This window comes from Grampus griseus (assembly GCF_964374135.1).
Source record: "Grampus griseus genome assembly, chromosome: 4".
In the NCBI taxonomy this organism is placed as follows: domain Eukaryota; kingdom Metazoa; phylum Chordata; class Mammalia; order Artiodactyla; family Delphinidae; genus Grampus; species Grampus griseus.
Genome location: NC_138997.1, coordinates 71,492,240 through 71,507,057, shown reverse-complemented (window position 1 = coordinate 71,507,057; position 14,818 = coordinate 71,492,240). Strand labels below are relative to the sequence as shown.

Sequence of the window (14,818 nt, the reverse complement as noted above, 5' to 3'; positions counted from 1 at the left end):
AAAAAAGCTTGCCCAGCTTTCTTGATGTATCTGAGTACCTTCAGTGTGCCCAGCACTGTGCTAGATGCTACAGTAAAAGAGGGTCTTTGTATTCAAGGAGCTCATGGTCTGAATGATGTGTACATGTGAACTAATAACCATGATGTATTGTGACAGGTGTTATGTTGGTGTATTGACAAAATGCAGTAGGGAGTTCAGAGGAGAGATTGGGTTATCCTGCATTGCAGAGTCTAGAAGGATTCAAATGGGATGTGATAAGTGAAAAATGAGTGAGTTTTCATTAGTAGGAGACGGGAGTATAGAACACTGTAGGCAGAGAGCAATGTGAACAAAACCAGATAGCATTAAAGGAGAGTTGGGGTAGATGAGACATAGAGGAAAGAAGCCTGGAAATGGTAGAAATGATGAGAAAGATCTTAATCTAAAACTAGCTTGCATACATATGTATGGGCAGTAGGAAGCCATTTGAAAGTTCTTGGGTAGGAGAATAGTATGAGCAAATCTGGTTTTTAGAAAAAGAACTGGTACCAGGGTAAGCTATAGAATGTAAGAGGGAAAAAGGGAGACAGAGACTAGATAGGGAGCTGTTGGAGTACTATAGGTACGAAATGAAGAAAGACCCAGACTGATACTGGTGGATGGACAAAGGAACAAATTTAAGAATCAAAATTTTAAGTTATTTTCATATCTACTACAGAGATATTTTTTCATCCTTAGTCAAGTGAGAGGCACCTCATCAGCATCTTTAAAATAATTTTTTTTTTTACTTTTTATTAAGTAAATTTTCAAACATTCTAACAGGTAGAATAGTACAAGTGAACTGCCATGTGTTTATTATGGAAGTGTCTCAAGTGACTTATCAACATTTTAACATTCTTAAAGTCTTTTTATATACTTTAATATAAAAGATTTTATATATATTTTTTAGCAAAATGAAAGATGAAATTTAATAAGTGTAAAAATAAAATCACTCAATTGGGTACAAAAGCAGTTGTATACATAATTTGGGGTGAGGGCAAGAGAGGAGCGACTAGTGAGAATGGGTGCACACCTGCATAGATGTTTTTTTTCCTCTGTGGAAGCATGTATGAGTTTTGTCACTAGTGTTGTGAATTTCATAAGCATGTGTCTTGGTCTGTTATCAGTCATTGTACCAAGCTTTCATTTGTACCTTTTTAATCTGGAAGTACATATCCTTCATTTCTGGGATATTTTCTTACTTTGTTATTATTATTATTTTTTACTTTTTCTCCGCTTTCATCTGCCTTTTGGACCTCTTATTCAAAAATTAGACCTCCTTATGCTGGTTCCTTTAATTTTCTTAGTTTTTGTCTTTTCCTTTCTCTTTGTTTTCCATTATCTGGGAGATTTCTTCAGCTTTAGAATGCTTCTGTTCACTTTTTCATTTCTGCTATTGTATTTTTGAATATCCAAGAAGATTTTCCTTCAGTATTTAACTTTAGCCTATTTGTATTCATGCATGCAGTAATGCAGTATTTTTTCCTCCCTCTATCTTTCAAAAGATCTTAATGTTAGATTGTTTCTGTTAGGTTTTCTTTCTGTGCATGGTCTGTTTTCTACAAGTTCATCTTTAAGTTTGTTGTTTTTGGCTTCTGACTTTGACTTTTCTCAAGTATTTGTTGATCCTTGCCCATTATTAACTGGGCCACTGAAAAGGTGATTGGAAGCTCTGTGCATGTGGGTAGAACTTGTTGACTGTAGGCTTTACTGTAGGGCTAAGTTTTTCTCACAGTCTCCGACGTCAGTATCTTTATCTTTGTTTTACTTCTTGTTTTTTCTTTTTGTGATAATCTGAGTTTTCAGAGAAGACATTCTAGTATCCTGCCTAGAGGGTTTATATTTATATTTGGCTGCTTGAAATGTTCTGGGAGTTAGAGTTGTCAATTCCTGAATCTTTGCAGGTCTTGCTGTGAAAATCAATATGTCTTTGCTTTCTCATTGCTGACTTAGGATTCAGATTCTTTGGTCTGCTCAGTTACTATTTTTTCGTCTGCTTTCAGAGTCCTAACTTTTGTTGCCTTCCCAGTCTTTTTGTTCTTGTGGGTTGAAACAAAATTGTAATAAATAATTTATGTGATTTTCTATTTTTTCTTTTTTCATCTTAACATGTAAATGTTTTCCTAGGTTATTAAAGTTTTTTGATAAATAACACTTTATAAATAGTTGCATAATCCATTATTTGGGTGTTTCACAGTAATTTCTTTTTAGATATTATTTTGTAGTATTAAACTTTTATAAATAATGCTGTGAAGGGCAGTTGAAGGAAATTTTACAAAATAATTAAGTTTCAGCAAATTTGAGTAAAAATATGATAATTTGTTTTTATAAAATAAGTCATAATGTCTTACAGTCATTTCTTAAAATATTAGATCATGTGGAAAAAATAATCTCATTATGTTGTGATTAAACAAGTTTTGAGCCTGTAATGCTGAGTGCAACATCTGAAGACAAAGTGATAATGATAATGCAGGTTGATTAGGAGGGTTGCTAAAATGGTGAAGATTTTCAGAATTGTTTACTATAATGAGTATATTATGAAGAAATTAACAAGAAAGGAAAACTAAGTTAGGAAACACAAGCAAGTTTTACATGTTTGAAAATGTATCTTGTCTTCCTGATACCTTTTCTCACTTTTTCCCCTATTGTGAATACTCTTTAATTTATAATCTCTTGCCCCTCTTTCTACCTCTTTCCAACCCTTCTCCCTTCCTCCTTCCCAATTTTTATTATTTATTTGTTTACTTAGGTGTTTGTTTATTTTTAAGATTTAACATATTATTTTATCTTTATTACTTTCTTTAATTTGCCTTTCCAGAGATATTCATCTTTATGTAGTTTTTGACAGAATAACATTAATACCCCACGTTTATGAAGTGGTTTCTCATTATCTCACCTGGTCATCACAAGAGCTTGATGAGATAGACTGAGGAGTTGTTACTGGTATTTGATAATAGGGATAGAAGGATTAAAGTCTTTCTCAAAGCCTCAAGAGCAGAGACTAGAATCCAGGCCTTCTGGTGCCCAGTAGAGCTCCCTTTCTGTGAGACTAGATTTGCTGCTCTGCTCCAGTACTAGGGTTCCAGTTGCTCTCCAGATCCCAACTTTTAATTGAGCATTCTCTATGCCAGGAAGTGTCTTAGGCTTGGGTGGAGAGGGGAGGTAAGAATTATAGACATAGACTTTGTGGTCTTAAGAGTTTATCTGACTTAATGGGAAAGATAGGTGGTAATTAGATTATCATGCCAAAAATTATGTAAACTCCATGTTCTATGAAAGACTTTAAAGAAGTGACATTTAAAGCTGAATCCCAAAGCCAATCAAATAGCAAATATATTTGAGCACTCATTACATGCCAGGCAGTGTATTTAGGCACTTAGGATACAGATTTGAACTGGATGCCTTCCATGTCTTCAGAGATCCTATGTTATAGTGGCAGCAGGCAGACAATAAACATAAAATAAGTAAGAGGACTTAAGATAATGTGAGAAATTCTATGAATAAAATGCAAAATGTTATGATAGAGATAATAGAGATTGGGATTGGCCACTTCAAGGAGACATTTGAACAATACTTGAGCCATGATGATCTTTTAAAGCAGAATGAACATCTAGTGCAAAAGCCCTCATAAAGGAGGAACTTATCTGTTAAAAAGAACAAGAAGAAAGGCCATTGTGACTGGGCGTAGTTAAGATAAGTTGGGGAGGAATAGATTAAAACAAAGTTGGAGAGGTAGGCAGGGCCCATACCATAAATCCTTGTAGGCCATGATAAGTTTAGGTTTTATTCTGTTTGCATCGGAAAGTTATTGGAGAATTTTTTTTTTTTTTTTTTTTTTTTTTTTTTGCTGTACGTGGGCCTCTCACTGTTGTGGCCTCTCCCGTTGCGGAGCACAGTCTCCGGATGCGCAGGCCCAGCGGCCATGGCTCACGGGCCCAGCCGCTCTGCGGCATGTGGGATCTTCCCAGACCGGGGCACAAACCCGTGTCCCCTGCATCGGCAGGCGGACTCTCAACCACTGTGCCATCAGGGAAGCCCCTATTGGAGAATTTTGAGCAGGGGAGAGACATGAGCTGATCTATATTTTTAATAAGATTGCTTTGGCTGTGTACAGAGGATGGATTTTAGAGAGGTAAGATCAAAGCAGAGACACAGTGTAATAGAACAAATGAGATGTGGTGGTGGGTTTGACCTGAGTTTTAGGAGTGGACAGAATGGTAAGTGGTTGAATTTGGTATATATTGTCAAGGTAAAGTTGACATTGGTTGTTCATATGTATTGGATCATTGCTAGTTTTGTTTTTGTTTTTGTTTTTATTGAGCAACTTGGTGCCATTTACTCATAGGAAGAAGACTTGGGGAAGATCAGAATGGGGGAAAGCGGGAAATCAGTAGCTTTATTTTGGCCATGTAAGTTTGAGATGCTTAGAAGACATTTGAGAAGCTGGGTGTAAATTATTGGAGCTCAGGGAAACAGTTGAGACCATAGTGTCAACTCTGAGTATTCCTGACATCCCCAGGAAGAATAGTGCATTTCTTCTTCTGTGTTCTCATAGTATCTTTTATCCCAGGGATATTTTTTTCATAACAGTTGTTGTATTGCTTTGGTGGTTTGTGCCTGTCTTTTCCCACAGTCTGGAATTTTGTTGTATTTCTCTCTGTGGTCTCAGTTTCCAGTACATAATAGGTAGTCAATAAATGTTTGATGAATAAATCATGTTTATTTCCCCTGTCACCACATTGGGTCAGTTTTACCTGTCAGATGTCTAACAAATCTGTTTCTTTCTTTCTCTCCTCAGTGTCTTAGTGCTGATCCTTATCATCCCTCATATAATTAGTATTAACATTAATACCCTATTTGAAAATGAGTTCCACATAATGTTTATTTGAGAGGTAGATGGTTTCTGGAATTGAATCAGTGGTTTGGATATATCAGAGTCAGGGTGTCTGAATTCTCTTGGCCTTTGCCTCATAGGGAAGGAGAGTGATGCTGAATTTAGACTGAACAGGGACAGTAGAATTTAAATAGGGCCTAAGATATAGTGATGTTATTTAAGTATAGGGCAACTTGAACTTTATTTAAATTTAATAAATTAATGACGATTTTTAAGATAGGAAGGTGAGTGTAAAAGCAAAAGAGCATAAAGAAGATTTTCACCAGTCTAAAGGAATATGACTGGACCGTACTTCAGAGGATCTGACAGGAGCACAAAGGATGGGCAAATATGGGAGAAATTATGAAGTAAGTAGATAACTGGCTTGAAAGTGAACGTAAAGAGTGAGAAGAGGGATTAAGGAGACAGATGACTGACGTCAGGCTTCTGGGTATACTGAATTCTTCAAGGCCTTTCTTGAACTCTGAAACATGGAGTCTTAACTGAGTATCTTGGACTTACTTATAATCTGAGGGAATTTATGAAAGTCCTTAAGAGTTATAGTTTATTGGACTTTTAAGTGACATTAATTTGAACTTTTTACTAGTTGGGAACATTTTGGTCCCATAATCCATCTTTGGTGCCTTTCACCTAATGCTGTTCTAAAATAAGTTTAATTTTATTATATACTGGGCAACGAAGCACTCTTCATATTTAATTTCAAATGAAATGTTATGAATTTATTTTAACATCTTTACTGTGTTAGGTTTGAGTGTTCCATTGAATTAAACAAGCTAATAACCCTTTTTTTTAAGGTACAGCAGGGAAGAACTGGAAATTCAGAGAAGGAAACAGCGCTTCCATCTACAAAAGCTGAGTTTACTTCTCCTCCTTCTTTGTTCAAGACTGGACTCCCACCAAGCAGGTTAGTGAGATATTGATGATTCAGTTTATTGAAGGCATCGGTATCTTCACCTTTAGTGCTATATGAAGTATAAAAACTCTGAATGATATACCAAAAAACTGGAACATTCTACTTGGTTTTAGTACAAAATGAATTCTTTGTGAAAAACTCTTCTGGGTGCTATTTCATCTAAAAAAATCTAGGTAAGCAAGAAATGAACAGTGGAATATAGTTACATGTATATATAAAGAAACAACAGTCTCACATTCAGGACAGGTGGTGACAGCAAAGGTTACACTCTTTTCTGTGCTTATTATTCTTACATAAAGAATTATTGAACTTCCTAAATCTGGATATACTGGCCTAAAGATGTTTCACTGATTTTAGTAAAAGAGGTTGTAGAAATTTCAGCCTGAGAAATTTTTCAAATTAAAACCATTTTCTTTTCTTTCTTTGGTTTGTTGTGATAATACCTAACTTTGAGTTCTACAGGGTACCAACTGTAAGAGGCAAAGATGTTGGCAAATGTCCTTTTAACTTAAACATAACAAGTGACCAGGAAAATGGTAAAGGATAAGCCAAGACTAGGGAAGTTTTATGTCAGCAGTTTAATCTTGGGTTAAAGATGACTTAAACCAGTTATTTCTCTGAGCCTGAAACAAGTCAGTAACTCAACTATTACGAGTTCTCAGCCAGATCACTTACCTTTTGTGTTACTTACTTAAATTTATTTTATGTAGTTTCCTGATTTTGTCATTCTGATATTTCATACTATATGAATGCAGAAAGAAAACTTGTAATTTAGCCCTAAAATAAAGATTTTTGAAACTTTCAGCCAAAATTCAATATCATAAAGCCATCTCAGATTTTGACTGTCTCTTCTTAACAATTTCTAGTCATGCATATATACACTACCAAATGTAAAATAGGTAGCGAGTGGAAAGCAGCTGCATAGCACAGGGAGATCAGCTCGGTGCTTTGTGACCACCTAGAGGGATGGGATAGGGAGGGTGGGAGGGAGACGTAAGAGGGAGGGGATATGGGGTTATATGTATACATATAACTGATTCACTTTGTTATACAGCAGAAGCTATAATACAGCATTGTAAAGCAATTATACTCCAATAAAGATGTTTAAAAAAAAAGTAAGGGGAAAAATGACTAAAACAAAAAACAGAAAAACAATTACTAGTCATGGACTTTTCCAAATAAGGTTTTTTAAACCAAATGCAATCTCATAAAAGTGTTTGTCTAAGAAGTTATGATAGCTGAGGAATATTGATTCTTTTAATTTGTAGTATTCTCTTTTTTTTTTTTCATATTTTAAAAGAGGCCAACCTTCATTCATTGAGTTTATGGTGTTCTACATTCTAGAATGATATTAAGAGCTTGGACTCTAGAGCCAGACTTCTGGCTCAAATTCTAGCTCTGTTACTTACTAGCTGTGAATTACACTAGCTGTGTATTACTAGCTGGTGTGTATTGGGCACATCGCCCAATCTTCTTGTTCTTTCATTTCTTAATCTATAAAATACAGTAATAATACTACATAATACCCTCACTGGATAGTTATGTATATTAAATGGATTAATTTATGTAAGGTGTTTAGCACAGTGGTACATACATAATAAATATTCTATGAATGTTTGTTATTATCATAATTAAACTAATTGAACTTTTAAAAATCAATAGCAGTTTTTCTGTGTTTTGCCCACTTCCACCCCCTCCCCTCTTTTTTAAAAATTTGGGCCAGATTATGTAGGACATTGTGCCATTATATAAGTGTTTTGACTTTCCCTGTAAGTGAAATATATGGGGAATCACTATCAGATTTTGAGCAGAGGCATGAAATAATCTGATTCAGGTTTTTAAAGTCTCAATTTAACTGCTTTATTAAGCTCAGACTACAGAGGAATTAAGGGCAGTAATGGGGAGGCCAGTTAGGAGGCTATAACAGTTATCTAGACAAGAAATAATAGTAACTTAGACCACGGTGGTAGTGGTGCAGATGTTGAGACGCAGTCAGATACTGGACACATTTCAAAAGACACAAAAGATCTTTTATATCTGAGGCAGAAAAGACTATAGGAGGAATGATTTTTGGAGGGAGGAGACCAAAAGTTCAGTTTCGAACCTGATAAAATTGAGATGCCTACTAGTTATACAAGTGGAATATTTGCATGGGAAGTGGATAAATAGATCTGGAGTAAGGGGAAAGGTATGGACTGGAGGTACAAATCTGGGAGTGATCAGTGTTTAAATAGTACTTAAATGAATCTGTGAAATTGAATTAGATTGTAAATGAGGTATTACTAGAGAAGTAGTAAGAAGACAGAGCCTTGAGGCACTTCCATGCAGGTCAGAAAAATAAGGATAGAACAGTAAGAGGAGACAAGTAGAGAAAAATGACTAATGAAATAGGAGGAAAACCCAGTGTATATCTTGAAAAGGGTGTGTTTCAAAATAGGAAGAGTGTTTTAACTATCAAATAATATTGATTGGCCAAGAAGAAGAGGACTGGGAATGACTTGGATTTTAAATGCAAAGGTTGTGGTGATTCTGACCAGGACATTTTCAGTGGTATAAGGTGAAGGTTTAAAAAAAGACTTTGTGGAATGGATTCAAGAGAGAATAGGAGGAAAGGAATTAGAATGAACAATTTTTTGAGTTTTTTTCTTTTTTTTTTCTTTTCTCTCTTTTGAGGGGGCAGAGAAATGGGACAGTATCTGGAGGGAAATGTGGGGTCAGGAGGAGGGTTTTTTGCCAAAATGAAAGAAATTACAGCATGTTTTTATATTTATGAGAATGAGTTACTAGAGGGGAAAATTGATGATGCAAGAATTGAGAAGGGACAGTTGTTAGAGCAGTGTCCTTAAGAAGGTCAGAGGGGGTGGGATGTAATATGCAAGTGGAGGATTTAGCCTTAAAGAGAAGCATGGACAATTCACTCATTGTAATAGGAGGAAGGGCAGGTGAAGGTAGGTGGGTGGTTAATGGTGATGGAAACAACTGAAAGTTCTCTTTCTGATTGCTTCAGATTTTCCCAGCAGCATAGAATGCAGACTTATCTGGTGAAAGTGAGAATAGTGGAAGAGGGTGTTGAATGTTTGAGAGGAGAGGAGAAGGTCTGAAATAGTTATGTAGAGGTGTGTGAATAAACCTGGGGGAAAGGAGCAGGATTGCTAGGCAGTTACCTGGAGGGAAGTGTGGGGTGAAGAGATGGCTTTTCTTTTCCAGGTGGGAGAAATCACAGCATTTTTATATGCTGATGGGAATGAGCAGAGTGAAAAATTTATGACACGGGGAGAGACCGTACATTTCCAACTTTTCTTGAGGTTAGTGGCCAGAGGTTGAAAATGAAACAAGTCAGCTTGTTTGGGTGTGTTTGTCTTTCCCTTGTCAGGTATTCATGTGTTCATGAAGAGTAGCCAGAGTTGGATTTAGCAGGGGTTGAAGTTATACCAGGCAAATATGCCCAAGGGAGAGAGGGGCAAGGAAGGTGAGAGTGTACTTGAGAGAGTGATTATAATGATGGATCATGGATCTAAGGAGAGATGAAGGAGAGATGGGTAAGGAGTGATGGGAGGACACTGGTGGATAAGGCACAGTAAGAAGGAAGTAAAAAAAAAAAAAAAATGACAGAAATTAGCAGATTCATCACTTATGCTGAAAAGAATGGATAATTACCACCACAGTTTGTAGAAACAGACGCAGCATGTTAATACTGTCACTTTGGGATGCAGAGAACAGTACTCATTGCTTATTAGGAAAGTTTGTTTTCTGGACTCATCTTCGCTTGATCAAAAGGATACTTCTCAGCCACTGTGAAGTATTTCCCTAAATAAATATCTGTGTTTTATTCTTTATATTTATAAAGTATTTCCGTTTTATTGTTTGTATTTATGGAAATTAGGTGTTTTTAAAAGTAAAATTTTATTGACTTTAGGGAGAAGACAGTAATGTCATGTAAGTCATAATAGAGACTGTACAGCAAATATTTAGCAGTAATGAAGTGTACTACTGACCTAATCACTGTATTCCTATTGTTTAAAATCTTAGATTGCCATATTAACATATAAATGGCTACTGGTATGTTTGCAAAGAAAAAAAATTTTTAATGGTTCTTTGTACTTTATCAGTAGGAATGTTGGATTTCTAACTTTCTGTACTGCCCAGCAAATTGTTAATATTTGATATATCAGAATGTTTTTTAATCTTTAAAAGTTTTCATATAGATCAATAAGCAGAATATTACCATTACTACCAGAAGCCCCTGTTGTGCCCCCTTCATTTATTGTTTTCATTTTTTAATGTTTTATTTTGAAAAAAATTCAAACTTAGAAAGAGTTGCAAGAAAAGTATTAGTCTATACACTGTTCACTCAAATTCACCAGTTATTAACATTTTGCCATATTTGCTTTATAATTTCTCAAAAATATTTTTTTCCTGAACCATTTGAATGCTAATTGTAGACATTGTGCCCTTTTACCCCTGAATACTTAAGCATATATTTCCTAAGAACAAAAACATTGTGTTCCGTGATTATAGGAAACAGTTAATCAATGTCAGAACATCTCATAATGAATCAGTACTTTAATATACAAGCCATAAATTTTGCTGATTATTTCAATAATATCTTTCATGGCAGTTCTTTTCTTTCCTCCTTGATTTAGGATTTAGTCCAGGATTATTCATTACAATTAACTCCTTTATCTCTTTATTCTTTTTTGATCTGGGACAGCTTCTTGAACATTCTTTGTATTTGTTGACATTGACTTGAAGAGTACAGTCTGGTTATTTTGTAAATCATCCTTCAGTCTGGGTTTGCTTGATGTTCCCACGTTATTAGATTCAGGCTTTGCTTTTGGGGCAGGAATACTACATAAGTAATGTGGTGTTCTCAGTGAATCAGCCTGTAGGTACATGATGTCAGTTTGTCCCGTTTTTAGTGGTGATAACTTTAATTACTTAGTCGTGGTGGTGTCCTTTGCGTTTCTGCAAAGTTACTGCATAAATAAGTAATCTGTGAGGAGACTGCATAAATATTCCGTTTGTCTTTGAACTTCCCATGAATTTTAATGTCCGTTTTTGATTTAGTCAATTATTACTGTAATGACTGAAAATAGTCATTGTCTAACTCTGTTATTCCTGTTACATTTATTAGTTGGCATTCTACTTTAAAAATGAGCTTTTCCACCTCCCTCACCTACTTATTTATTGTTAGACTCATTAATTTTTATTTTATGTGTGAGAGAGTTTGTGTGTGTGGCTTATAAATGGGGTATATAAACTATATATATACACATACACACACATGTATATGTATACACACATATATATATGTACTGTAATTCATATTGATGCTCAAATTGTTCCAGATTTGGTCCATGGGAGCCTCTTCAGACTGGCTCCTCTGACCTTTTGACATGTCCCCATCATCTTTTTTTGAGGATTTCTTTATTTTCTGATGTTTCAGTCTTATGTTGTACTTTCCCTGCCCCTTCCCTAGAAGCAGCCATTTCTTGAAGGAATCCTGATGCTTTTTAGTGGGAAATGGTAATTAGAAACCACGGTCTCGGCAATAGTTACGCTCATTGCTGTTGGGGTGTCACTATTTCTAGGTCTTTTCAGCACTCAGAGCTAGGAAAAAGCAAGCAATTTTAATGTGAAATTGCCATATATATGTTATTTTTATAAAATTTTAATCATATAGTCACGTTTCTTCTACTTCTAGCTTGACACCACAGGTTCTACTCCTCTTTCCCTATTTTGTATTGCATCTTCCTTTTTCCCACAGTGAGAACCTAGTTCCAACAAGTTCAGTATATACACTCATTTGCTTAATACTGAAATACACACAAAATAGATTAGAACTGTGCACCTACCATTACAAAAAACAAACCTATTAAATAGAGTTCAAGATTTCTTTCAATTTTTCTTTTTCTTAGATTGAGGGTATATAGTCAAAATATTATGTTCAAAAATTTCCTTCAGAGTGGTTATATGTTTTAGTCACTTAAAAGATAATTTGATCCATTGTTTCTGTTTCTTTTCAGTACTAGCATTTCTTTTCCTCCATGCTTATTGACTTACTTTCTACATATCTAGAACATTTAACATAGTTCCAAAGGCAAGACTATGCAAAAGTATACTCAGATTAGTCATTCTTTTTGCAATTTTTTTCACTCCTGTCAATAAACAATTTCATTTCATCTAGTTACTGGCTTGTTCTTCCTGTGTTGTTTTTTTTTTACATAAATAAGCAGCTACATAAACATGTTTTTCCTATTACTTTGAAAGAGTGTCTTATTACTCCTTTAAAGGATTGGCAAGAGTGTATATAGGTGAACACCAGGGATAAAATTAACTTTTTTTAGAATTTTACTTTGAAAGACTTTAATTATTCTGAAATTGAATTTTAATGAAATATATATTTAATATAGGCTTTTATGAAACACAGAATGTTGCTGTTAACTGGTTACACTAACAATATTTATTTCTATTATTGAAGAATTAGGGAAAGAAATACCAACATTTCAAATAAGGTTTTATGAAACTGCAGAAATTAATGTTATTAATTTGTAAAAGCACTGAAATTTATTTCTGGATAATATATATAACCTGAAGTAAGCCTTTGGTTCTTTTCTCATTTCTGCATTTTGACATCATACTGTCTATGTTGAGAAGTATTTCTAAAAATATTCTAGAATTAATAAAATGTTGATAACAAAGACATCTGTATTTGAATACCACTAGCAGTCTTAGTTCCACAACAAGTATTTCATATAACTTGAAGAGAATGATACTATCAGAACATGCTAAAGGACTTTAGAAAAAGCATGTCAAGGAGAAAAGAAACAGATCAAGGGGGGTCAGAGACAACAGTATGTAAGAAAAAACATAGAAAATTTATCTCACCAGAAACAGCACCTCTTCTCAGTCTCAGACAAGTGCTGCCTCCAAAAAAGCCAATTCAAGCGTTGGGAAGTGGCAGGATCAATATGGGAGGGCCGAATCACCTGATCTAAGGTAAGGCTATTTTTAAACATTGGATACTCCTGATGTTTAGGTCATCAGTGTTGTTTTATCTCATTAGAAAGATAATAAATTTTGACTAGGCTGTACCATTTTCCCCCCTGAATTACACTGTTTCAGTATAGAATTGAGGGTTTTTACACTTACCTTATGAATCAGCCCTTATCACCTCATGTCTCGCCCCTTGTCTCTCTAGCTTTTTATAACATAAAGTGCCTGGAACCATGCTAATGGGTGCTCAATAAATGTTTTCCTTCCCTTTGCTGCAGGTTTAATTTTCCTTTCTCATATCATACCCTATTCAAAAACCCCTGGGTGCTTTTCGGTATCTGGAACAAAATTTAGCTCTCTGAGCCGGTCTTTAGGACCTATAAAATTGGACGCCATTGAATCTTTCCAATCTTTATTTTCCAACTACAGTGCATAAACCTGCCATTCTATTAAGTGGGTCTAGGAAGTACTATCTCCCTTATTGTTGCTATGCTTTTTATTCATAATCCACCCTCCATAGAATTTTGGTTTGTGTTCTAAATCTTAAATTTATAAAGCATACAAACCTTGGATGGATATTGTAAACTGAGCCTGTGAAAATGGGAATAATAATTTCTATCCTAAGTGATGTAATGAGAAGCAAGTGTGTTAGGGTATGAAAATGTATTGCCAACAATAAGCAGTTATACTTTGCTTGACTAGAAATACAGACTAAGATACCTTCTTAATTTATCGTTTGAAGTTTTAAATAAGGTAATAGTATATGGGAGTGTATTTTGTTTGTTTTTGTTGGTAAAGAATTTAAAGCTTTCCTCCTGGGCAGCTTGATGCTGTATTAATGTGTGTTTTGTTTTTTATGTATTTTATTTTATTTTTGGCTGCGCTGGGTCTTCGTTGCTACGTGGGCTTTCTCTAGTTGTGGTGAGCGCGGGCTACTCGTCGTTGCAGTGCGCGGGCTTCTCATTGCGGTGGCTTCTCTTGTTGCGAAGCTCGGGCTCTAGGTGTGCTGGCTTCAGTAGTTGTGGCTCGCGGGCTCTAGAGTGCAGGCTCGGTAGTTGTGGTGCACAGGCTTAGTTGCTCCCCGGCATGTGGGATCTTCCCGAAACAGGGCTCGAACCCGTGTCCCCTGCATTGACAGGCAGATGCTTAACCACTACGCCACCAGGGAAGTCCCATGCTGCTATTACTTTAACATCTGAAATTTCTTTTATATAAACCATTTTACTTAAAATTTTTATCTTAAAATAGTTATGCTTTTGATATAACAGCTTATTTCTTGAAATAAATTGGCCATTTTATAAGGAAAATATTAGTTTTTAAATGTGAAAGTGATACATTTCAGTACTTAGACTATATAACTTCCCCCTCGCTACCCGCCCCCCCCCGCCCCCCTGTGCCCCAAAAGATGGTTTGGTAACTCAGAAAACTCCCTATTCTGATTTTGTGATTAGTCTCAGGGAGTATAGATAGTAGGAAATTTGACACTGTATTTTCAGTGTGTATTTTGTGCTTTTGAAAATTAAAAATTAAAAAGAAGAAACAACTGTAGATGAAAGCTACATACACTTTTTTATAGCATAAGATAAAAAATGAGATTCCAGCTCTTGTAATTAATGTAACTGAGAAATGGGGAGTTTTTTTTAAAGGATTCCTTAAGTCTCTTTGTAAAGAACGATTAAATTATGGTTGAGATGCTTTTCATAAATTACTGTATTTGGAGACCCAGACTTTTCTCACCCTGTTACTCTTAATTTATATATTATAGTGTTTTTTAAATCTTTAAGCTAACTATAGTATATAACAATAACATTTTATTGGTGCAAGTTTGTTTTGTACAGATTTGTAACTCTTGTAAAGCGAATTAGTGAGAAGAATGAAGTAGTTTAAATGAACACAGAAAATTGGAATAGGCAGTATGGATGATTGCTGTAACCTTACGCCAGTGTCCAATTTATTTCTGTATTTTGTCTTCATTTTACAATCTTAAACTATGCTCC

General features: G+C 35.1%; 1 protein-coding gene across 15 annotated transcripts in view; it reads left to right on the top strand.

The window, feature by feature from the left end:
- The window catches only part of FIP1L1 (factor interacting with PAPOLA and CPSF1), a 66,323-nt gene that overhangs the window by 15,043 nt on the left and 36,462 nt on the right, over positions 1 to 14,818 (top strand). For 8 of the 15 annotated variants that reach the window (XM_082653056.1, XM_082653063.1, XM_082653062.1 and 5 more), the window contains 2 exons: positions 5,707 to 5,816; positions 12,717 to 12,824. In XM_082653056.1, coding sequence (XP_082509182.1) covers positions 5,707 to 5,816; positions 12,717 to 12,824 — 218 coding nt within the window. The remainder of the gene's footprint in view (positions 1 to 5,706; positions 5,817 to 12,716; positions 12,825 to 14,818) is intronic. The other 7 variants (XM_082653057.1, XM_082653055.1, XM_082653054.1 and 4 more) reach the window with 1 other exon arrangement.